This window comes from Heterocephalus glaber, unplaced genomic scaffold, assembly GCF_053883595.1.
Source record: "Heterocephalus glaber isolate CG9 unplaced genomic scaffold, H.glaber_assembly_v1.0 deba00001509, whole genome shotgun sequence".
NCBI lineage: Eukaryota > Metazoa > Chordata > Mammalia > Rodentia > Bathyergidae > Heterocephalus > Heterocephalus glaber.
In genome coordinates this window covers 683,582-706,820 of record NW_028258325.1, presented here as the reverse complement: position 1 = coordinate 706,820, position 23,239 = coordinate 683,582, and the positions used below count along the sequence as shown (strand labels likewise).

Below are 23,239 nucleotides of genomic sequence, written 5' to 3'. Positions count from 1 at the left end.
CCAGGCTCATTCCGGCCCAAGGACCCTCCTGCCTCCTCCCCTGAAATCCAAGGCAGACTTCACTTGGAACTCCACCACCTTCTCCCACTGACCTGACTCCCCCGGCCTGTGCTTCCCAAGCCCTGGCACGCTGGACAGGGCCGGAGGGCCTCGGTGTGTGGAGCACGTGGGGACCCAGGAAAGCGCGTGCCCATCAGAGCCAGTCTCAGGCGCTGCCCGGGTGGGCTGCCATGAGCCGAGGTTGCCAGTGACCCTGCGCGCCAGGCGGAGCCTCGCAGGCTTCAGGCCAGCTGTGGGCCAGCAGTGACAGCGACGCGACACGCACTCCTCTGCAGACCGCACGTTCTTCTGAGGCGTTTGAGGTCACTTCCCTGAATCCCAGAGTTGGGCGCGGCCACTGGGTGCCCGGGCGTTGGGGGGGCCAGGCCGGCGCAGGGTGGGGGCCTCTGGCTTTGCGTCTCTCTCCTCCCGCCACCCTGTCACCCACAGAGCAGTTCCCTTCTTATTTCTGGAGGAGTGGGAGTCACAACCTCTTGTATGTTCATCTTATTTTAAATTTTCGTATTGATTTAATTTTTAAATTACAGTTTGAAGGAGTCTCTAGGTTCATAATCAACAAAATAAACTATTGCACTTGTTTTTTGTAATGTTTCTGTCATTCATTTAATTTTACTTTCTTATTGCATCTGCTAGAGCGGTGATGTGAACCTTTCAGGGACTGAGTGTTCAGACTGCGACTCAAAACCCACTTATTTACCGCAAAGTGCCCACTCTGCTGCTGAACCTGGACACTGAGGCTTCGGTTTAGAAAAGCAACTCACCCATCTGTGCCGTAGATCCGCCACCACTGTGCTAGGAAAGGCGGACAGCCTCACAGACACGGCCTGTCGGGAGCCTGTGCCATCCAGGGGCTCATCCTCTGGGAGCGGAGCCTGCGGGTGTTTTCCACTTTAATCATCTTCAGTATGAGCAATGGTCGCCGGGCTTGGTGAAGCTGCACATCCATCGATTTGGCTTTCTCGATCTTCTGTGCTCGTCTGTTAATGACGTGGCTTTGACTATCACTGAGCCATCTCCTGAGGACGACCCGGTCATGATACTCAATTCTGCAGATCTCTTATTGGAGTCTGTTTGCCCTTCTCTTACTTAGATTTGATTTTGCATCTTCATTTTAAATGATATTTGTCCTGCCAGGTATGGCGCGCGCCTGTAACCCCTGCACGCTGGGAGGCTAAGGCAAGAAGATTACAAGTTCAAGTCCAGTTTAAGAAATTCAGCAAGATCTTGCCTTATAATAAAAAATAAAAATAAATGGGCCAGTGACACAGAGCAGAGAGAAAGCCCTGGGTTCAATCTCCAGCACCTCCAGGGAAAAAGTGACATTTGTCTAAAGGCTTTCTCCTTGTGTCCCACATCTGGTTTAGGTATTAAGTTATACTGGCTGCATGGGACGAGCTACAGATTTTCCATCTCTGCATGCTTGGAAGCCGAGATGACGCTGGAAGGACTCCTCCAGCGCGAGGTTAGGCCAGAGTTGATCCGAACATCTGTTCCTGGTGGCTTCCCTCGCTGGTTCATTTAGAATCACCTTTTCAGTTTCTCGTCTTCACTGAGTCATGTTTTCCCCAGACTCAAGGTCACTTTGGCAGCTTATAGCCACTAGAAAATGGCCTGCTTTCTGCAGTCTTGGTTCCAAGCCTGGATCCGCATGCAGCAGTGGGTCCCTTCCTGTCCCACAGCATATGTGGTATCTTAGCATCCATGCGAGCATTCTCAACGTGGACAAATCCTCCACCAGGCTCTGGGCAGGGCTGGCCAGTCCTATTTGATTTTAGGGGGAAAACCCCAGCCATTTCTCCTTTTACTCGTTTTCGCTTCGCATACTTTCTTCTGCCTTTTATAATGCATCCTACTGTTTCATTCTGTCTCCTAAGGATGGACACGAGGCCCTCACGTTCTGACAGTGACTGCGGGGTGCTGTGTGCTATGCCGGCAGAGCCCAGCTCTGGGAAGACCTGGGGTCTCCACCGTGTCCCCAAGTGCCGTGATCGGACACGAACCTGTCTAAGCGTCCTCAGTTTCGGGGTGGTTGAGTTTTGGGAGGGGGCGATGGTGATTGCTTGTATTTTAAATTTTGTTGGATTATATTTTTATTTTAAAATTTGAGAGAGGGTCTTGCTGAATTACTAAATTGCCCGCAATGGGTTCAAGCTTGCAACTCTCCTGCCTCAGCTTGCAGGGAGCTGGAGCTACAGGTGTGCATCACCTCGCTCAGGTGGAAGGATTGAAGTATCTGTTATTCTACTCTCTGGTCCACTGAGGTTTTCTTTGCAGCCAGGTATATCCCAGACACCGGCTTATGAAGAGCCTGCCTGCTCCTGGTGAGGAACGTGTGCACTGCCATCTGCAGTATGGGACCCTGCTGGCCCAGGGTCCACCATGGAAACTCGCTGGGCACGGCCTTCTAGCTGGCTTTATGTGTTTAGCTCCTGTGTTTTTGGCACGCAGAAGTTTGGGGCTTATGTCTCGGTCTTGTTGAGTGACACCACATCTGATGCACATGGGGCTCTGTGCTTGCTGCCCCTCGCCTCGCCTGCCCTCTATGCTGGCTCTGGTCTGAAGCTGGCCCCTCTGTTCCGCCTGGTGGGTGTGGGTGACCTTGCTCTGCTGTTTCCCATCACACTCGCAGGTGCTATTTCTGGGCTTGTGTGGATGCCTGGTCCAGGGATGACATTCCCTGTCCTCTTCGACTGGGGCCAGAGATGGCCACCCTGGGGCAGCCTGCTCCTTGGCCAGCAAGTGGGGCACACAGCTCAAAGAGGAGGGTGGGCCTCAGGGCCTGGAGGGTGTGGTGCTCAGCCCGGCCCTTCTGGCATCATTTCCTTTGATCCTGCTGGTGCCTCACTGGCTTGCAGCGTCTCTGTGGGCCCCCAGCCAGCACCGTGAGGTGCACTGTCCCACAGCTGCCTCACGTGTCAAGGAGGTAGGAAGTCCTGACGGGGGCCTCACCACCCCAGAGCCCAGCAGCACCTACATCCAGAGAGGCTACGGCAGCCTCCTGAGGACACACAGCTATGCGTGACCCCAGAGCACAGGCAGGCTCTGGGGACCTCGGAAGGGTATGGGTACCAGGCTCACGGAGGGTCTTTGTGGCTGCACAGGAGAGAAAGTGTGGGCAGGTAGGGAGAGCGGCAGCCCTGGCCTCCACTGCCCCATGTCTGTCTGCTCTGGTGTCAGCCCCGGGACCCCAGCGCAGATCACTGACTTCACCTGCAGAAGGGGTGCACACTGCCTGCCTCAGTGCTGCCTCCCGTAGGGCGGTCCTCATGGTGGGGAGGATGATGTAGGTGTCAGCCAGTCCGTGCAGCTGTCCGAGGAGCCATCCTGAATGTCCCTCCTGAGCACTCACTGGGTAGGGTCCTGGCAGTGGCGGCTCTTGGGAGACCACAGCCGGCTTGTTCCATGCCCAGTCCAGGGGCGACCCTGGGCAGTGACCAGCGCCCTCAGTATTGTTGTCAGCCACGGGAAGTTGGCTGCCCTAGCCCAGCTGCTCTCCACAGGCTTCACGTCGAGGCCTTCGTGCCTGGCGGGGGGCTGTGTGAGACAATGTCACCGCCACTCGGTGCAGCAGAAGGATGCAGTTGGGTCCACCTCCCGCCAGGCAGCTTGGCACTGAAGTGCGAAACTCAGGGACCAGCTTCTCTCTGGCCAAGGGACTTCAGGACGGGTTTTTCCGAGGCCCTCGGCGGTAGGCCTGGTGTGCTGGGAGCCTGTCCTCTTGCCTCCCCAAGCTGGCCCCCGGAACCCCCGACCCCTGGCACTGCCTGGGGGCCCTAGCACGCCTTGGGGTGCTGGGGGACAGCACTGGTCCTGCTCACTCTCCCTGTGGGTGGCTGGGGGAGGTAGGACTTTCTTATTTCCAACAAGGAGACTGTCTCCACTCCATGCTTTAAAGTTCCTAGAAGGAAGGGGAACTGAGTCTTCAGGGAACATGGGCTCAGCCGCTATGTAGGGCAGTCCTGGCAGCCAGGCTCTGTCCGCTCTGCCACAGGACAGCAGGAGGGTCCCATGGGTGGGAGACCCTGGATTCAGCGTGGACCTGGGGGTGGGCAAGGAGCCCAGAGCAGCCAGGCTGAGGCTCCTGAGAGGCGGCAGGCCCGTCTAGGAGAGAAGGCCTCAGAGCGGACACAGGCCATCCCCACAGCCCCCCAGATGTGACGACAGCCCGAGGCCAGGCCAGGCCGAGGCCAGCAGCTGCTCGGTGTTTTTCCTTCCACACCCTCTAGCCCTTGGTGAGCAAGCGCCGACCCACATTTCCACTGTGCTCCAGAAGTAGGCCACAGGGAAGGCCGGAGCTGCTTCCAGCCAGGGCGGGGGGCAGGTGGAGGGTCTTCCCAGGGCTCTGGCTGCACTGGGCACAGAGCTGAGGAGAGGGGCCTGTCCCCCAGGCTGTCCCTGCAGCCACCTTCACCTGTCCCCAGAACCTGTGGACCCACAGGGCAAGCAGGGCCAGGGGAAGCAGGGGCTTCCTGCTCTGGCTTCCACACACAGCCGAAGGTGGACGGGGCGGAGCTGGGAGGTCCCGAGGGAGTGTCCCAGTCCGCAGGGGCTGACGCTGGGCTGGTGACACGGGGCTGGGAGGGAGCTGAGCCCTGTTCCTCTGGGGAGGAGCCAGCTGCCCTGTGTGCTCCCCTCTGAGTGCGGGGCTGCTGAGGAGAGGGGCAGCTGTAGCATTTTGCATCTGGTCAGCAGTGCACCGGGCCCAGGCTCTGCACTTCTCTGTAACGCTTGTTACTCTCTGTGTTTTGCTAGCAGACACGTTAATGAGCGTGAGAAGGCATCTTGTGGTGGTTTGGGTTTACATTATACTCGTGATAAGGTTTTTGTTTTGTTTTGTTTTGTTTTGTTTTGTTTTGTTTTTCAGTCTGGAGGTTGAATTCAGGGCCTTTACACTGAGCTACATCCACAGCTTTTTTAAATTTTTTGTTTTGAGACATAAGCTGCTGGCCTTGATCTGTAATTCTTCTGCGTTAGCCTTCCAGCCAAGTTTTCCATGTGCTAATTGGCCATTTGTGTATCATTTTTGGATAAACAACTGTTAAGTTTTTCCCCATTTTTGAATTGTGTCCTTCAGCTTTTTGTTGTTGAGTTTTAATTCTGATATATTATGGATATTAATACTTTATCAGAAATATGACTTGCAAATATTTTCTTCAATCTTGTGAGCTGCCTTTTTTTTTTTTGGTACTGGGGATCAAACTCCGGACCTTGCGCTTGAGAGGCAGGTGGCGGCACCGCTGAGCTAAAGCCCCAGGCCCATGAGTGCCTTTTTATTACATTGATATTGTCTTCTACGCACACATACTTTATTTTCACGAAATCCACTGTGCTTTTCATTTCCTAAGAAATCACTGTCAGTCCAATGTTGTGAAGCTTTGCCTTGTCTGTCCTTTCAAGAGTTTTATAGGCCAGGCATAGTGGCACACATCTCTTATTCCTGTTAGCTGGGAGGCTGAGGCAGGAGGATTGCAAATTTGAGGCCAGCCAGGGCAAGACCCTGTGTCAAGATAAAGGAGGCCTGGGGATGTAGCTCAAGGGTGGAGGCTAGCCTGGCATGCACAAGGACCTGGGTTCAACCCCCAGTAATATACGCACACACACACACAAAGAGGTTTATGGTTTACCTATGGAGTCAATGCAATCTCTATAAAAAGAACAATGGGATTAGTGTGTTTGAAGCAAGAGGGAATGTTTTGAGAGATAAATGGCAATGTGTCTTTTACTGTAATAGTTTTTTTTAAAAATTAAACATTCATGATGTATATTTTCTGATCAAACTTTTTATTTTGGTTTTCTCCTATTCCTAGTTTGCCAAGAGTGCTGCCATTATTTGAAAGTATAAATTTTGTTAAATGCTTTTTTCTGCACCAATTGAGAAGACTATGTGAGTTATTTCCTCATTTAACCAATGCGATGGGTTACACTGACCTGTCTCCGTACGCTGCCTGAGCCATCTCACCATTCCAGACACCAGCTGCTCTTGGTCATGCTGTGTAACCCTCACGTGCTGTGGGATTTGGTTTACTAGGGCTTCATTGAGGACTTTTGCATGTGTATGCATGAGGAACACTGGTCTGTGGTTTTCTTTTCTTGTAGTGTCTCTGTCTGGCTTTAGCATAAGGGTAATTCTGGCCTCATAAAATAAGTGTTCCTTCTTCAAATTTTTGGAAAAATTTTAGTAGTAGTACTACTTCTTTAAATGTGTGGTGGAATTCAGCAGTGAAGCAGTGAGGCCATTGGGGCTGGAGAATTTTCTTCTTTCTTTTCTTTTTTTAAATTTAAATTTAAATTTGAATGTTTTTGGCTTTTTGAGACAGATTCTCGCTGTATATCCTAGGCTGGCCTCTCCAACTCCTGCCCATCCTCTCGCCTCCCAAGTGCTGGGGCCACGGGTGTGCTCCACCACAGCCACACAGCGAATTTCTTTGACGGGAGACTTTTTGTTACGGACTCAACCTCTGTGATAGTTACAGTCTCGTAGAGATTTTCTATTCTTCATCGTTTAGTCTTTCTTGGCAGGTTTGGGGTTTCTCTGCATTTGTCAGTTTCACTGAGATCATCCAATTCATCGTCCTACGGTTGTCACAGTTCTCTTTGATCTTTTCCATTCGTGTACAATCGGTAACAATGCCCCAGTTTCATCACCGATTTTATAATTGGAGTCTCCTCTCTTAGTAGGCAAGTTGTCAATTTTGTTGATTTTTTTCAAAGAACCAGCTTTGGTTCCTTTGCCTTTGTCTCTTGTTTTCTCTTATTTCACTGATCTCTGTCATAATCTTTAGTGTCCTGCCTTTTGTTAGCTTTCGGGTTAGTTCTTCCTTTTCTAATTCCTTAAGTTGTAAGGTTAGCTGCTGATTGTAAATCTTTGCTGTTTTTTTTTCAGTACCGGGGATCGAACTCAGGTCCTTGCGCTTGCACAGCAGGTGGCGAAACCACTGAGCTAAGTCCCCAGCCCCTCTTTGTTATTTTTTAATGCAAGTGTTTATAGCTGTAAGTTTCTCCCTTTGCCCTTCTTTGACTATAAATTCTGGTAGCTGTATTTTCATTTCCATTCATTCCCAGGTATTTTCTCCTTTTTCTGCGATTTCTTCTCTGACCCACTGGTTGTATAAGTGTGGTTTAATTTCCACAAATTTGTGTTTCCCAGCTTCACTTTTGTGTTGACTCTAATTTCATCCCCTTGTAGAAGACACTGCATGCACCTCCTCTGTGAGATCTACTGAGACTCAACCCCTTTCCTAACACAGGTTCTGACTGAAAAACGCCTGGTGCTGGGGAAGGGGCTGGGTGTGAGCTGCTTGGGTCTGCAGATCTTATTAGCTCACTGTGCTGTTTATGTCCTCTGTGTCCTTACTCGTCTTCTGGCTGATTGTTCTGTCCATTATCCAAGAGAGTGTACTGAAATCTGTTGCTGTGGAACTGCTGCTTCTCCCTTCATCTGGTCAGCTTCTGGTTCATGTATTTTGATGGTCTGTAAATGGTGTATGTGCTGCTAAAGAGAGCACAGGATGGTCTGTAAATGGGCATAAAATGTTTGCAATTATTCTTTTTGCTACATTGAATTTCTTATTAAAATATAATGTACTTGTCTCCTATACTCTTTCCTGCTTTAAAGCCCGTTTTGTGGCCACCCTTCTCTCTTCTGGTGACTATGTGCATGGAATACCTTCTCTGCCTGCTGTCAACCAGCTTGTGTCTCTGGATTGAATGAATCTGTTGTAGACAGCAAAGAATTGGAACATGTGTTTTATCCATGGCATGAAGCTCTGCCTTTTAATCAGAGTTTAGTCCATTTCACTACAGGAATATCAGCAGGAAAGACTTACTTTAGCCCTCCTACAACCTGTTTTCAACTAGCCTTACAGCTCTCCTGTACCTCTTGTCTTACATTACTGTCTTTGTGGGTAGCTGATTTTTTCAGCGACAGGCTCATGTTCTGTGCTCATTTCCTTGTGTACATTCTATAGCTATTTTATGTGTGATTACCATGGAGATTATATTAACACCCTAAAACTATAACACTTGGGTTTGAATTTATACCAGCTTAACTTCTATGACATCAAAACTCTGCTGTCTTAAAGAACCATCCCTGCCTCTTTCAGTGGCTGATGCCACAAATTAGATCTCCATATGCTGTGTACTCAAAAATAACTTAATTCTTTAAAATGTATTAGACTCTTACGTGCAAAATGAAATGTGGAATAACAAACTAAAGTTACAATAATATTATCTTTGGACTAACAATTGTTTTGTTTTGTTTTTTGGTACTGGGGATCGAACTCGGGTCCTTGTGCTTGCGCAGCAGGTGGCGAAACCACTGAGCTACATCCCCGGGCCTAACAATTGTTTTTTAATGTATTTTCTCAGTCACTTAGACTACGAAGAGGTGGAGTTTCGGCCTCTGTCACAATATCAACTTTCCTGGTGGTCCACGTGTTATCTGTCTTGAGAGCTTCATTTCTTACCAGCTCCAAGTCATCATCTGTGTCCTGTCACGTTGCCCTGCAGGACTGCCCTGAGCATGTCAGATGCCTTCAGCCATGGTATAATGTCTGACTTCTGTCTGCTCCATCATTTTCTTCCTTTTATTTTTGGTACCGGGGATCGAACTCGGGTCCTTGCACTTGCGCAGCAGGCGGTGAAGCCACTGAGCTAAATCCCTGGCCCTCAAATCATTTTCATTACTGTACTTTTCAGCTCCAGAAGTTCTTTTTGCTTTCTCTCTAGATTTTACATCTCTATGGTATTTGCATTCTGTTTATTCATCATGCCATTGGCCTCACCCAAATCTTTCCTGGGCATCTCCAAGGCCAGTTGTTTTAGCCTGCCCAGCAGATTTGCCATTTGCTCTTTTCCAGGGATGGTTTCTACTTTTTTCCCCCCTTAAATGCATCATAAATTCCTGTTTCTTTCTAGGCCTTGAGATTTTTATTGAAAACTGGACATTGTAACCCATCAATGTCATAATTTCTAGGAATCAGATCTCCCCCTCGCCCACGGTGTGCGCTGTTCCCATTGTCACTGTGTTGTTCTGTTTAACTGCCTGTGAGTGGGCTCTGTGATGAGCCCAGGGTCAGCCCTTGGTGCAAGCTCCAGGTCCTCTCTGTCTTTCCTGAGTCTGCCTCTGGCTGTGGGGATCCAATGTCATTTTTTAGCTTTCCCCGCATATGGGGTTCCTCTTGAACTGCCCAGTCTTTCATGTCCGGCTCCCTAAAGGTGAAAAAGAGAAAATTGAAAAGGGGAGGCAGGGCACTGGCCCGAGCAGCCCTTGGAAACGCAGGTATGGGGATGGCCACCTGCCTCTGCACAGGGCGATCCTGGATGTGTGCAGGACAGGGTCCTCTCTTGCTGCCCTGGCTCCTGTGGGCCAGTGCCACCTCCTCCAGGGGTGTGTGTGGCTGCCTGCAGGAGGCTGGGGGAGGGGGATGGGCAGTGGTGACTGCAGAATGTGGCTGTTCCAGACTCCAGCATCCCAAACAGCGGCCTCAGCAGGTCCTGTGGGCAGGTTGTAAAGGGGCAGAGAGATAGGCCCCCTGCACCTTCTGCCCACTGTGTTCCCTTCATGTACCTGTGCCACTCCCTTGACTTGCTTTCTCCCTTCATGTGGCTTTGGAAAACTGCCCGTGTCTTTTTGAGACAGGTGAAAAGTGCCTGGCTTTCTCACCCCCCACTCCACTCCCTGTGCAGCCAAAAGGGCTGTGTCTTGGCTGGTGGCTGTCACATCTCTCCCTCACTCCCCTTTGCTCCCCTTCTTCTCCTAATGACCTGGGACAACTTGCTTGGTGTCCCCCCTGGAGACCTAGCAGCCACCCTCTTCCGTTCCACTCAAACACCATTACAGCTCCATAGTCAGCACCGCGCCCCCACCCACTTCAGATGCTGCTATTGCCTCTGGGGAAGGGAGGTGGCGCCCTGGCATGGCTAAGGCCAGGGCAGGAAGGATCTGGCCCACTGTTAATAATCCCAACCCCAGAGTGACCATTATAGAAGAGTCTCAGGCTCCAGCCCCACCCCCTGAAGGTTGTCCTGGAGCCCTGCACCAATCAAGGGCCTGCACTTGGACCAATCACAGGCCTGCAGCTGCTGTATAAGCAGCACTCCCCAGCCATTTCTCCCATCAGTCTAGGAGGGTTCCCTCCAGGGCACTGCCCCCCTAGTGCTGCAGTACAGGCCCTGTTAATTAAAATGAAGACTCATTTGGGGACCTGCAGACCTGCTTATGATTTATCTTGGGCAGTGTGGGACCCAAAAGTCCTGTAAATTGGCTGTCTGGCAGTAGCAGTAGCCAGCAGCTGCCTGTGTCAACTGTCAACAATCTAGCAATATCTGGTGTCACCTGGTGACATCACGATTTTCATCTGAATCAAGGAAATGAACCCTAGGCTCACTGGCCACACTTTCATTTCAACCTCAAATTCTCCCTTTAGTGGTTTTGTGGGGCAGGCTTCCTCATGAAGAATTCTGGTTTTGAGTGCCTGGAATGTCTTCATTTCCAAAGGGCTGACCATTCACATATGGACCTCTTGGATGACATTCTTTTTTCCTAGCACTGTGAAAATGTCGCCCCTTGCCTCCTGGCCCCATGATTCCTGGTGTGAAGCTAGGCCTTCATCCACACTGAGGAGCCCTTGATGTGACTCAGTGTGGGTCTCTGTGTGGGTGTGTAGGATAACGTTCTTCCCAGATTGGATGATTCCAATGACCTATTTCCTTTTGGTGGATTATTTATTCCATCTGGTCAAATCTCCCATGAGCTCTCAGTTCAGTTACAATGCTTTGCAACCCTGGGTTTTCAGTTTGGTTCTCCTCTGCAGCTTTTGCCCTTCACTGGCATCTCCGCTTGGTGAGCACCACGCTCTCACTGCGTAGACACCCACAGCTTCCTGGAGTTCTTGGGCACACAGTCTTTGTCCAGCGTGTCCAGCACCTGAGCTTCCACAGAGGGCTTCTGCAGGCAGCTGTGTTCCCCAGGTGGCCATACGTCCCTGTTTTTGCCCGCTTCATGTTTTTGTTGAAAACTGAACATTTCGAATAATATAATGTGGTAACTGTAATTAGATTCTCCCCTCCCAGGGCTTGTTGCTGTTGTTGCCTGTTGTAGTCTGTTTTTTGAATTCTGTAAAACCTGTATTCTTTCCTAGCTGTGGCCAGACTCTCCTTGGTTAACTCAGCAGTCGGGTCATTATCAGACAGAGCTCTCCTCAACTGTGGAGCCTGTCTCCAGGTCTGTGGGGCTCTGCGGGCATGGCAGGCTTATCTCTGGCACATCACTGGGCAGTGCACTCCTCGGCTCTAGCATTCACTCCTGCTTGCAGGCCCAAGGCCAGGCAGAGGGGAGAGTGCAGGGTGGCTCAGGGCTGCCCGGGCATCTGCACAGCCCCGGGGATGTATGTAGCCTTCAAATCCCCAAGAGTAGGTTGGAATTTTTTGAAGCTCCCCAGGCACACCCCATTTTCCAGCTTTCTGGTTCTGAATCAGAACTGCATGCAGAACTCAGTCTGGGTCAGAGGTACAGGAAGGAGCAGCCTGGGAAGGTGGGTTGGGGCCAACTCAGCACTTTGGGCTGCTGTGCGGCCCTGGAAGCCCAGTCCAGGTGGCTTTCAACCAGCAGTGACTCTGCAGGCCACTTAATCCCCTGCAGCAAATCCCTGTCTGTTGGCCCTGGCTGGGTTTCCCAGATCCCGGATGGAGCCCAATGCTGAGTGTGCAGGGGGCCAGGAGCTCCTCTGGGTTGGGTGCTGACAGGGCTCTCCCCAAGACCTCAGGGCAGGAAGAAGACACCTGGAAAGAGCAGTCTTGGAAGAGGATCTCCGAATGCAAAGGCCCCAGGCACGAGCAAGTGCAGGGCTCCAGGAGGTCTGTGAGGGCCGAGAGAAGTCAGGGAGCAGAAAGCAGAGAGCCAGACCACACGGCCCCATTCCAGGGACATTGAGGCGCCAGATGGGAGCGGCCTGTAGGGCTGAGTGTGGACAGAGACCGGTGCTCCTCCGGAACCAGGCCCAGGTTACAAGTCTGCGGAGCAAGCAAGGAGACGGTGCCTGTGGTGGGCGTGGCTCTGGGGGTTCTAAATGTGTCCGGGGGGGAGGCTCCAGGCTGAGTCAGCGGTGCCCTGAGGCACAGGCCATGTCCTGAAAGCCACTGTTGTGCAAGGGCCCCTCCCTGTCTGGGACCCACAGGGTCCTGGCTGGAGCCCCAACAGCCCTTTAGAGCACTGTGGGCCCTGGGCCCCTCTCAAGGACCAGGTATGACCAGCGCCAGCCTGCAGTGCCAGCTTGTGCAGGAACTTGAGCGCTCCCCAGGGCTCTGCGGGAGGCCACGCTGAGCAACTCCCTGGGTGAACACTTGCCTTTGAAATCTGCCAAGGCCTTAGGGCGTCCTGACGCACAGCAGGACAGGAGGGTAGGGGGCAGGGGCTGCTGCTGTGGGCAGCTTGAAGACAGGAGTGAGGTACTGGCCCTGTGGACCCTGGCCCATGGGACCACTCGCACTGCCCTGGACACCAGCTCAGGGAGTGTCTGTGGGGCGACCTCCAGGAAGGCCCTGTCCTCAGGGGACCTGGGCACTAGTGTCAACACACTAACCAAACATGCACTGCATAGCAGAGCTCAGTCTACACCTGGTTTCCTCCCAGATCCCACAGCTTTGGGTCCCCTGGGGTTACTTCTGTGTCCCCATCTCTGAGAGGCAGGAGTGCTCAGCACCTGTTGAATACATGAATTTGCTGCATGTACACATGTGAGTGCGTGTGTGCCCCCACAGCCAGGCGCACAAGGAAGTGCTGTCATTTGTGAGCGAGCACAACTTGCTGAGGGCTATGGCCACCCTCCTCTGATAAGGCAGCAGCTCGCTCCCTCCCACACTGCCGCAGAGCTGCACTGTCCCCACACAGCCTACCGAGCACTGGACAGAGGCATGGGGCACAACAATGAAAAGAGCTGTACAAATCCAGGCCCTCGTTCTAAGGATTTTTATCTTGAAGCACACAGCTGCTTTTTAATAAGACATGCCACACATGTTAGCATGTAATAACCCTACTTGGTTAGCGTTAAGTGAATTAGTGAGTGTTCTGAGCCCGTGCTCAGATTATGGTAAGCATCAACAGAAGGAATCCACACACACGTGGCTGCGTGTCCTGGGTGACTCTGAAGAGTGGAAAGAGGCGGTGGGACCAGAGGCCCAAACTCCAGACCTAGAGCCGCCTGCCGCGGGAATGGAGTCTGGATACTGCGTTCTCTGTTACTTCTCCGTGGTTGTGGTGTTTACTTGAAATGCAGGTTACGTCACTGGGTTCATTGGCATTCAGTCCTTGCTGGATTTATCTATTCTCTCTCTCCATCTGAGTCTGTGAAACACTGACAGGGTTCCAAAACTCAGAAGGAATTTTGTTTAGCTTAAAAGTTCTCTGGGGATTCTAACGAGCAGGGAGGGCTGGGCAACTGAGCAAGACAGCTCCCTCTCCTCCTCCACAGCTCCCAGACCCCATGACAGGGGCTCTGGAAACAATTTCCTGGCACTGAGCCACGATGAACTGTGGCATCTCCTAGTGACTCTCGAGCAGGGGAGGTGGTGGGGGCCTCAGTCAGCCCCTGTCCTCCAAAGTGCCTCAGTGGGGGTGGCCTCAGAAGCTGCCAGCACACGAATACGGGTCCTGGGAGGGTGGTCCCTTTCTGTGGCCGGCCCTCGACCTGGACTCAGTTCCCCCAGGAGGGACGGATCCCGATGCCTCCAGGAAGCACGGACACCCCTGCCCTGTGCAGCTTCAGGCCACCACGGGAGCGAGGTGATGGTGTCCGGCTGAAGCCCAGAGCCCACCCCCGCACTGCAGGTCCGGCCAGGAAGGGGTGCTGCAGCCACACCTGCGCGAGGGCCCGTGACCCTGGCTGGGCCCCTGGGACTCGGCCTGGCTCCTCAGAGAGGCGACCGCCTCCACCCCATCCCCCAGCAGGGAGGAGCAAGGGAGGGTGGTGGGTGGAGGGAGCGGGGGAGGGAGTGAGGGGAAGACAAAGCGGGGTGGGGCTACCGGCCTGGCGGGGAGAGCGAACAGCAGCGCGGCAGGCGGCAGTGGGAGCCCGAGCCCAGCCGCTCTGGGAGTCCCCTCTCCCTGGGCCGGGCCAGCCGGGCGTTAGGGGAACAGCGGGCAGGCGCCAGCTGTCAACCCCACTGCTGCCCGGTGAGTGCTGCGAGAGCTGGGGCGAGCGAGCTGCCTGGACCAGGCAGAGGTGCGGCCTGGGGTGGGGGTGGCGCTCTGTGAGACCGGGTGAGCCCTGTGCTCTACGGGACTTCTCGGGACGCTTGGCGATCTGGTGTGCTTTGCCTCCCGGCAGGGTGTCTAGAAGTGACGCAGCCCTCCCTCTGGAGCCATGGGTAGCCCGGCCACCACTGCCCTGCACAGGGCTGTCTGCACGCTGCTCCTGGCCTCCCTGGGCTGTGTCACCGGCCAGCCGCTGGGCGGGGAGTCCATATGCACGGCACGGTCGCTGGCCAGGTACAACCTCGCCTTTGCGGGCAAGTGGAGCCAAACAGCCTTCCCCAAGCAATATCCCCTGTTCCGGCCGCCTGCACAGTGGTCTTCGTTGCTGGGTAAGGCCCCCTCGGCCCCTAGCTTCCCCTGCTGAGAGGACACAGGCCCCCGACAGCTCCTGACAGCCACACAGCATAGCACATCCAACACACCTCAGCATAGGAAATATCTGTAGGCTGGCGTGGTGGTGCACGCCTGTAATCCTAGCACTCTGGGAGGCTGAAGAAGGAGGATGGATCGCAAGTTCGACTCCACCCTCAGTGACTTAGTTATTTAGTGAGACTCTGTCTCAAACTAAAAAACAATAAAAGAGCTGAGGATGTAGCTTAGTGTGGAGGCCCTGGGCTCAATCCTCAGTACAGAGAAAGAGAAGGGATTGGGGGGGGGCTTGCTAAGCACCTACAGTACGCTAGCTAGTGCTGCCCTGGTTCCAGGGTGTGGGGAGGCAGGATGGCCACTGTCAGGGGAAGGCTGGCTGCTCACTGTCACCAGCCAGGTGTCCAGCAATGTGTGGACGCAGGCTGTCACCACTGTGCCCTGGCTGGGGTGGGTGTGGCTCCTTGCCTTTCGGCTATGGGAGCTGCTGCTCAGGAAGGAGGATGTGGTGTTTCCCTCGGGTGGCTAGCTGGGGGCGCCTGTCCTGGTGGCAGCTCACGTGGCTGGGGCTCCACAGGGACAACGCACAGCTCTGACTACAGCATGTGGAGGGAGAATGAGTACGCCAGCAATGGGCTGCGGGACTTCGTGGAGCAGGGCGAGGCCTGGGCCCTGATGAAGGAGATCGAGGCTGCCGGGGAGAAGTTGCAGAGCGTGCATGCAGTGTTTTCAGCCCCTGCTGTCCCCAGTGGCACAGGGCAGACGGCCTCAGAGCTGGAGGTGCACCCCAGGCACTCGCTGGTGAGCACGGTGGGCGTGCATGTGTGTGCGTGTGTGCACGTTTGTATGCGTGTGTGCATGTTTGACGAGGGGGACAGCCCCACGGCTGCATGGCTAAGCCTCCTCCTGTACCCAGGTGTCCTTTGTGGTACGCATTGTCCCCAGCCCCGACTGGTTTGTGGGTGTGGACAGCCTGGACCTGTGTGAAGGGGGCCGCTGGAAGGAGCAGGTGGCCTTGGATCTCTACCCACATGATGCCGGGACAGACAGTGGCTTCACCTTCTCCTCCCCTAACTTCGCGACCATCCCGCAGGCCACGGTGACCGAGGTAGGTGGACCTGAGGCTCCTGAGGACAGATGAGGCAGGGGCTCTGGGCACAGCCTGTGGCTTCTGTCTAGGGAGCCACGTGGGGCCTGGCCAGCACCGCAGGGAGAAGAGGCACACTGGTGGTGCACAGAGCCCCTCCTGGTCTCGCTCCACAGTGCCTGGCAGTCGTCGACAGTGTCTATAGTGTGATAAAAAAATAAATACAGTAAATGTTTAAATTTAAAATATTTATTCCAGTGAAAGACACACTGCCTGAATGCCCCTCACAATACCCCCTCACTTCAGACACGCTTGGCTCATTGTCCCTGTCACTTTCTGCAGCAGCTCTGGAGTCTTCCTTCATGGGTGTCTTTAGTAGTGCTGTTAAGGTTGCCTCAGTGTCCTGAGTGATTCACAACAAGGACCTTCTGTGGTAATTTTGACCTTGGGGAAGAGCCAGGGGTCATGTGGTGCCAGATCTGGTGAATGAGCTGGATGAGGACACACCCTAGGGTTTTTCCAAGCCCAGACCGGGCTCTGCTTTCTCGCATTGTCCTACTGGACACTGGGGCTAGCCCATCGGGCCTCACACATACATGCAGGTGGGCTTCTTGGACCCTGAGCCAACCCTTCTCTCCTCTACCTCAGATCACATCCTCCTCGCCCAGTCACCCAGCAAATTCTTTCTACTACCCGAAGCTGAAGTCTCTGCCACCCATGGCCAGAGTAACACTGGTGCGGCTCCGGCAGAGCGCCAGGGCCTTTGTCCCACCTGCCCTAGACCTGGTCAGCAGGGGCAATGAGATCACTGACAACCTCTCAGGTAACCTGGGCCACATCTGCTATTCCTATGTGCTGCAGGTGGGTGGTAGGGAGAGCAATGGGGCTTGGAGAAGGCAGAGAAGCCCACCAGCTAGCACCAAGGCATTCAGGGTCAATGGTGGACCAACTCAGCTCCCACCATTAGACCACCACAGATGTTTGCCTTTCTGAGTGGACCACCACCTGGACAGACAGACACAAGTCACATGTTTGTGGCATCAGCCACATCAACTCACATCATGCCACCTGCAGGCAGACTGCCCGAGAGAGGCCATCAACCCACCCCTGGGCTGGGAGTGACAGAGAGGACAGGGTGGGCATGGATGGAGCTGGCTGGCCTGGCCTGGGGACCCCATCATGGAGTGATGAATGGCAGAGAATTTTGGAGAATCCCACCCAGAGAGCTCCCACTAGGTGGGTGGGACCATGCTGTGCCTCTTCTCTACCTAGCACCCAGGATGTCTGAAGGGTACCACAGAAACATGGGAATTAGCAGGTAATTTAACTATAACCACAAGTGGATGATTTTAAAATATACAAATATAACGGAAACGGGATACAGGAAAAGGAACAATGACATTGAAGTGCCAGGGGCACAAGCCCCATACCCAAAGGGGCCACTATCACAGGTCTTCAGAAACAAGCAGACTATGAAGGTCAGGGCAGCAGGAGGCCCGGTGCTGTCACAGACCGCCCCTCCCAGAGTTCCTGCGGGGCACTCTCTCCTCACCAGCCCAGCGCAAGGCCCCTGCAGACTTAGCCTGGAGAGGCACAGCTTGGCCTGTGCTCCATGACCCCGGTGTCCACAGGGGCCCCTCTGTCCCTGTGCCTGTGACAGGTCCCTGTGTCTGGTTCAGTTCCAGAAACGCCGCTGGACTGTGAAGCGTCCCTGTGGTCATCCTGGGGCCTGTGCAATGGACCCTGCGGGAAGCTGGGAGTCAAGAGCAGAACTCGCTACGTCCTTGTGCAGCCTGCCAACAATGGCACACCCTGCCCCAGCCTTGAGGAGGAGACCGAGTGTGTCCCTGATAACTGTGTCTGACCTAGGTCTGGATCACTGAGGACTCCCAGGCGGACAGGCCGAGGGCTGACAGGGGGTCCTGCACGACCTCCCTCGGAGGCAGCCAGGTGATGGCTGCGACAGGTCCCTTCTGCAGGCGTAGGAATATGGAGCCCATGAGTCTCCGCTCTACATCATGTCCCTGTAATTTATTGCTGTTCCTAAGGCTGCCTGTGATGCTGGCAAGAGGACGCATCCAGGAGCCCTGCACCCACAAGACTGTTAAATACCTCGGACCTGGTGCCTAGGCCACCACAGCACCCCCTCCCCCGGGGCAAGGTGGCCCCCATGCTGCTCCTGGTACTGAAGCTGGGTGACACCCAGGAAACACACCGAGAGGGATGGTTTTGGAAATATGGCGCTTTCATTTATTGATTTCTGCATCTGAATAAAGGCCATCTGTTCCCGACAAATGCTGGGGCTATTCTCCCACCTTCCCTGGACAGCAGACAGCAGAGGGCGCTGGGTGCATCCACACAGAAACACTGCAAGGCGCCCAGGACACTGTCCCATCTCCAAGGCGGGACAGGCACCTGGTGGGAAAGGGGGAGCAGGCTTGTGGGGAGCCCTGCTGAGGCTTCGGAAGCTGGCAGTCAGCAGAAGCACTGCCTGATCACCCACGGGCCCAGGCGTACTCTGCAGGCAGGGAGTGACTGCAGATCAGGAGCAGCACTGGGTCACCGTGGCCACAGCCCTCGCTCTGCTCCCTCCTGCAGGGGATGGCTAATGGGGCCACAAACATTGTCTCTCAGGATCTGAGCTCAGGGGCCTCACCTACAGGTGCCCTGGTTTTAGTCAACATCCTTTGCTGTGACAAAACACACGAGATAAGCAACTTGGAAAGAGGACGGGTTTAGTTTGGCTCATGTTTTGAAAGTTTCGGGGCACATCCAGAGACTGAGTGCTTCCAGGCCTGTGAGGAGCCAGCACATCAAGCTGAAGGGAGGTGCAGCTCATGGACAGGATGAGAGGAGGAGGAGAGGCCCTGGGTCTCACTATCCCTGTCAGATAATGTCCCCAGTGACAAGGACCTCCCAAGGGCCCATCACCAGGACCTCCTGTTAGGCCTCACAGCATAAAGGCTCCACAGGCTCCAAATAGTGCCACTCTGGGGACCACAACTTTAACATATGTGCCCCTGGAGACCTTCCAGATCCAAAGTCCAAGCTCTGGAGATCCTTCTGACCTTCCTAGGCCACTCCATGGGTAAAGGGTGCTTGCTGCCTGTCCTTCACCAGCTTTGCTCTTTCCGGCAGTGCAGAGCAGCTCTGCACCGAGCCTGCACTGGGCAGTGTAGGGGAGACACTCTGAGGATGGCCTTGTCCCTCAGCCCTGCCACAGCCTGGACCTGGAAAGTGTCCTCCTTGCTCCTAGAAACCTTGAACACTACTGTTTCAACTAGCTAGGACCCTCCACCTCTGATGCTTCCAGAGTCAGGCCCCAGGCCCACTGCCCACTACCCTGTGTCCTGTCATCCTTGAAAATTTCAGGCTCTAAGATAAGAGTTTATGTGGTGCCATGGCTTGTGTCTAGATGTTCCTCCAAAGCCTCATGCAGTCATACAGAGGTGGGGCTTTTTCAGAGGTGGCTGATCTAGAGTGTGTGATTAAAATTCAACATCCCTTCATGATAAAAATTTAAAAATGGGTGCAGAAGGGCTATAAGTGACAAATACATAGTTTATGTATTTATAGGAACAAGAGAAGAATTTCTCCTTTTACCACCATTATTCAACATAATTTTGGAAATCTTTGCCAGAGCAATAAGATTAGAAAAAAATAGATGGCATCCAAATAGAAAGGCAGCAGTCAGATTATCCTTATTTACAGATGACATGGCTGTGTACACAGAAAAACTTAAAGACTCTACCAAAAACTGTGAAAACTGATAAACAAAATCAAGAGGTTGTATACAAAAGTGACATACTAAATTTAGTACCTTTTTTATATACTAATAATGACATTTCTGAAAATGAGATCAACAAAACAATCCCACTCACAATAGTTACCAAAAAAATCACTTGGAAATGAATTTAACCAAGGAAGTAAGTGGTTTCTACCATGAAAATTACAAAACATTGATAAAAATAAAATGAAGAGAAAACATACAAGAAAATGGAAAGACATCCTATGTGCATGGATTGGAAGAAAACTATTAAATATCTACATTACCCAAAGCAATGTACAGATTCCATGCAATTGTATTAAAATCCCAATGATATTCTTCTCTGAAGTAGTAAAACATCTCTAAAATAATTTGTATGGAAAAAAAATCCTGAATAGCCAATGTAATCCTGGAGTGGGGGGAAGCTGGAGTCATTACACTACCTGATTTCAAAATACTCTACAAAGCAACAGTAGAGACAGGCATGGTGGCACACACCTGTGACCCTAGCACTTAAGAGGCTGAGGCAGGAGGACTGTCAAGTTCAAGGCCAGCTTGGGCTACATAATGAGATCAAGGCCAGCCTGAATTACAGAGCGAGACCCTGTCTCAAAACAAAACAAAAATAAAAACAAACCAGTTGACAACACAGCATGACTACTGGCATAAAAACAAACACATAGGCCAATGGAACAGAATATATAGCCCAGAAATAAATATACCTGTTTATAGCCAACTGATTTTCAATAAAGATAAGAACCTACATTAAAGAAAGTCTCTTCAATAAGTAATGCTGCAAAAACTAGAACTCCACATACAGAGGAAAGAAACTAGTCCCTATCTCACCATATATATATATATATATATATATATATGAAATGGATCAAAGATTTAAATGTAAGACCCACATTTATGAAACTACCAGAACACAATATAGGAGGCATGCTTCAGGATATTGGACTGGACAAAGATATTTTGTAGTTTTTTGTTTTTCTTTCCAGTACCAGGATCAAACTTAGGACCTTGCACTTGACAGGCAGGCGTGGTGCACTGAGCTATATCGTGGCCCTGGGCAAAGATATTTTGGATATGACACCAAAAGCGTAGGGAACAAAAGGAAATATTGACAAATGGGATTACAACAAACTAAAAAGCTTCTGTACAGCAAAGGAAATACTGTAATCTAGATTAAATAGGCAACCTACAGAATGGGAGAAAATATTTGCAAACCATCAATCTGACAAGGGATTAATTTCCAGAATAGGTAAAGAACTCCAACAACTCAATAGCAAACACACACACACACACAGACACACACACACACACACACACACACACTCCAATTAACATTTCTCAAAAGAAGATATTCAAATGGCCAACAAATATATGAAAGTGTTCAACATCACTAATCATCAGAGAAATGCAAAGCAAAACCACAATGAGATATTAACCTTACCCCAGTTAGAATGGCTGTTATCAAGAAGACACATACACAAAAAATACTGGTGGGGATGTGGAGAAAAGGGACTCTCACACAGTGTTGGTGGGGATGCAAATTAGTATAGCCATTATAGAAAACAGATGGAGTTTCTTCAAAGAACTAGAAATAGAGCTGTCGTGTGAGCCAGCAATCCCAGTACCGGGTATACAGCCAAAGGACAAATCAGCTTGTTGAAGATACATCTGTAATTGTATGACTAAAGCAGCATTATTCACAACAGTGGACCAACCTAGGTGTCCACTGATAGATGAATCAGTAAAGAGAATGTGGTACATATACACAATGGAACATTATTCAATTATAAAAAGAAAGGACTTGGATGGAACTGGAGGACAATATGTTAACTGAAATAATCCAGGTGCAGAAAGACAAGTATATGTCCCTTCTTATGTGTGGAAGCTAAAAAGCTGATCTCAGGAAGCAGAGGTAGTAACAGCAGTTAGTGAGGCCTGGGAAGCGTGTAGGGAGGAGAGGTAGGATGGCTAATGGGTCCAGGTGTATAGGTGGACAAGAGGAATGACTTCTAATGTTCCGTATCACAGTAGACAACTATGGTTGACAACTACCTGGATATTTCAAAACAGCTAGCAGAGATGATTTTAAATGTTCTCAGGACAACTGTACATCTGACAGACATGCCATTTACCCAGATATGATCACACAATGAAATATAACAAGTACCCCATAAACATGTATAATTATGCATCAATTACAATTTAAAAATTAAAAGTAATAACTGTAATATATCAGAAAACATTAAATTTTAAAATTCATGCATTACAATGGCACCTTGAAGAAGCCCCTCTGGTTACCACAGGAAGTGCTGTGAAAACAATACACTGCTGTGAAATCTGACAGTATTAGAGGAAGAAGCACGCAGCCTGTACAACCTTGATTTCAAGGTGACCAGGTTTTCTTTGCATGAGCTTCTCAGGAAGTACTGAATCGAAGGAGAGAGCAGGGATGGGTGCTAAACCCTCAGGAAAGGGCTGGGAGGGGCCCTACCGAAGTGGAGTCAGGTGGCAGGACCGAGCCCACTCCTGGGCTTCTGGTCACTCAAAGCAGCAGCATGGCAGACACTTGACCTCAGTGGGAGGCCACTGTCATGAGCTGAGCTGAGTCTGACCAAACCTCGCGCTCTGTGTGCCAGTGTGAACTGGATGAAGGACTCGCTCACCCTCGCCACCCACGGCCCAGGAAGCAGCAGGCTCTAGAATCAGGAGGTGTAGGTGACACAAGCCCCAGGAGACTTGGTACACACCGCAGTGTGTGCTCAGTCATCTGAGGACACCAAGCCAGGTGAGCCTGGAAGAGAAGGCTGGCTGTGGAGAAGGGATACCCTACAGAGTAAGAGAATCAGCAGGCGCAGCAGCCAGTGGACACTGACACAGGTGAGTCATCTAGAGAGACCTGTTAAAGAAGTCAGGGAAATCTGACTGTCAACTGGGGATTAGGTAACAGTAAGGAATTATTTTTAATTTTGTTAGATGCCATAATGGCATGGTAGTTATTATTTTTTAAAGTCCTTATAGCTGGGTACAGTGGCACACCTGAAATCCCAGCACTCTGGGAGGCAGAGACAGGAGGCTCGTATGTCCCAGCCCAGCCTGGATAACCTGGCAGTACCCTGTCTCTCTCAATCAATCAATCAATCACTAATAATCTTAAAAGGACTGGGGAGGTAGCTCAGCGCAAAAACCCTGGGTTCAATCCCCCGTATCTCCCTAGCGAAAAAAAACCCCAAACAAACCCACAACGGTCCTTACTGCTTAGAGATATACACTGTGGTACCAAGGGGTAAGACTGACTCATCTGGAATGTATTTTAACCACTCTAGGATGAGTCCCCCACCTCCCACTGATTAGGTGAGCAAGACTGTAGTTCATCACAAAATTCCCTAGCTCTGTCTGCATAAATAATTTTCCATAATAAAATTTTGTTAGCAGCAGCGAGAGGAGATGGGGAGTAGTCAGCACATGTGAGCAATGGGCCTGGGTGCTCAGTAGTGAGTGCTTACCCAGCATGCACAAGGCCCTGGCTTCTATCCTCAGTGCCTCTACAATCACCACCACAAAAAAGAAAAAGATACCAGCTGTACAATCATCATGGCAAACACTCAGTGTGTGCTATATGTTGAGGCCAGTCTGTAGGTGGGTGCTTTCACTGTCTCAGTTTTGTACATGAAGAAACTGAGGCAGAGTGACTTGG

The 23,239-nt window shown here is 51.7% G+C and overlaps 1 protein-coding gene and 1 long non-coding RNA gene across 6 annotated transcripts in view; one reads left to right on the top strand and one right to left on the bottom strand.

Moving 5' to 3' along the window:
* Positions 1 to 5,830: 5,830 nt before the first annotated feature.
* The window catches only part of LOC110349715 (uncharacterized), a 28,800-nt gene continuing 11,391 nt past the window's right edge, over positions 5,831 to 23,239 (bottom strand). Inside the window, exon 3 of one of the 2 annotated variants that reach the window (XR_015441236.1) lies at positions 5,831 to 7,573. This is a non-coding gene — a long non-coding RNA (uncharacterized LOC110349715). Of the gene's footprint in view, positions 7,574 to 8,836; positions 9,271 to 23,239 lie in introns of those variants that run through there. The other variant, XR_002395915.2, reaches the window with a different exon arrangement.
* Positions 13,736 to 18,059, top strand: Spon2 (spondin 2). 4 transcript variants are annotated; one of them, XM_004847453.4, is made up of 6 exons: positions 13,736 to 13,885; positions 14,385 to 14,640; positions 15,255 to 15,478; positions 15,594 to 15,785; positions 16,413 to 16,587; positions 17,444 to 18,059. In XM_004847453.4, the coding sequence occupies exons 2-6, from the start codon at positions 14,421 to 14,423 to the stop codon at positions 17,626 to 17,628; spliced, it is 996 nt and encodes a 331-aa protein (XP_004847510.1). In that variant the 5' UTR covers positions 13,736 to 13,885; positions 14,385 to 14,420; the 3' UTR covers positions 17,629 to 18,059. The 4 variants fall into 4 exon arrangements, with proteins under 4 accessions (XP_004847510.1, XP_004847508.1, XP_021116098.1 ...); XM_004847451.3 differs by lacking the exon at positions 13,736 to 13,885 and adding an exon at positions 14,077 to 14,230; XM_021260439.2 differs by lacking the exon at positions 13,736 to 13,885 and adding an exon at positions 14,077 to 14,230 and having other exon boundaries at positions 17,425 to 18,059.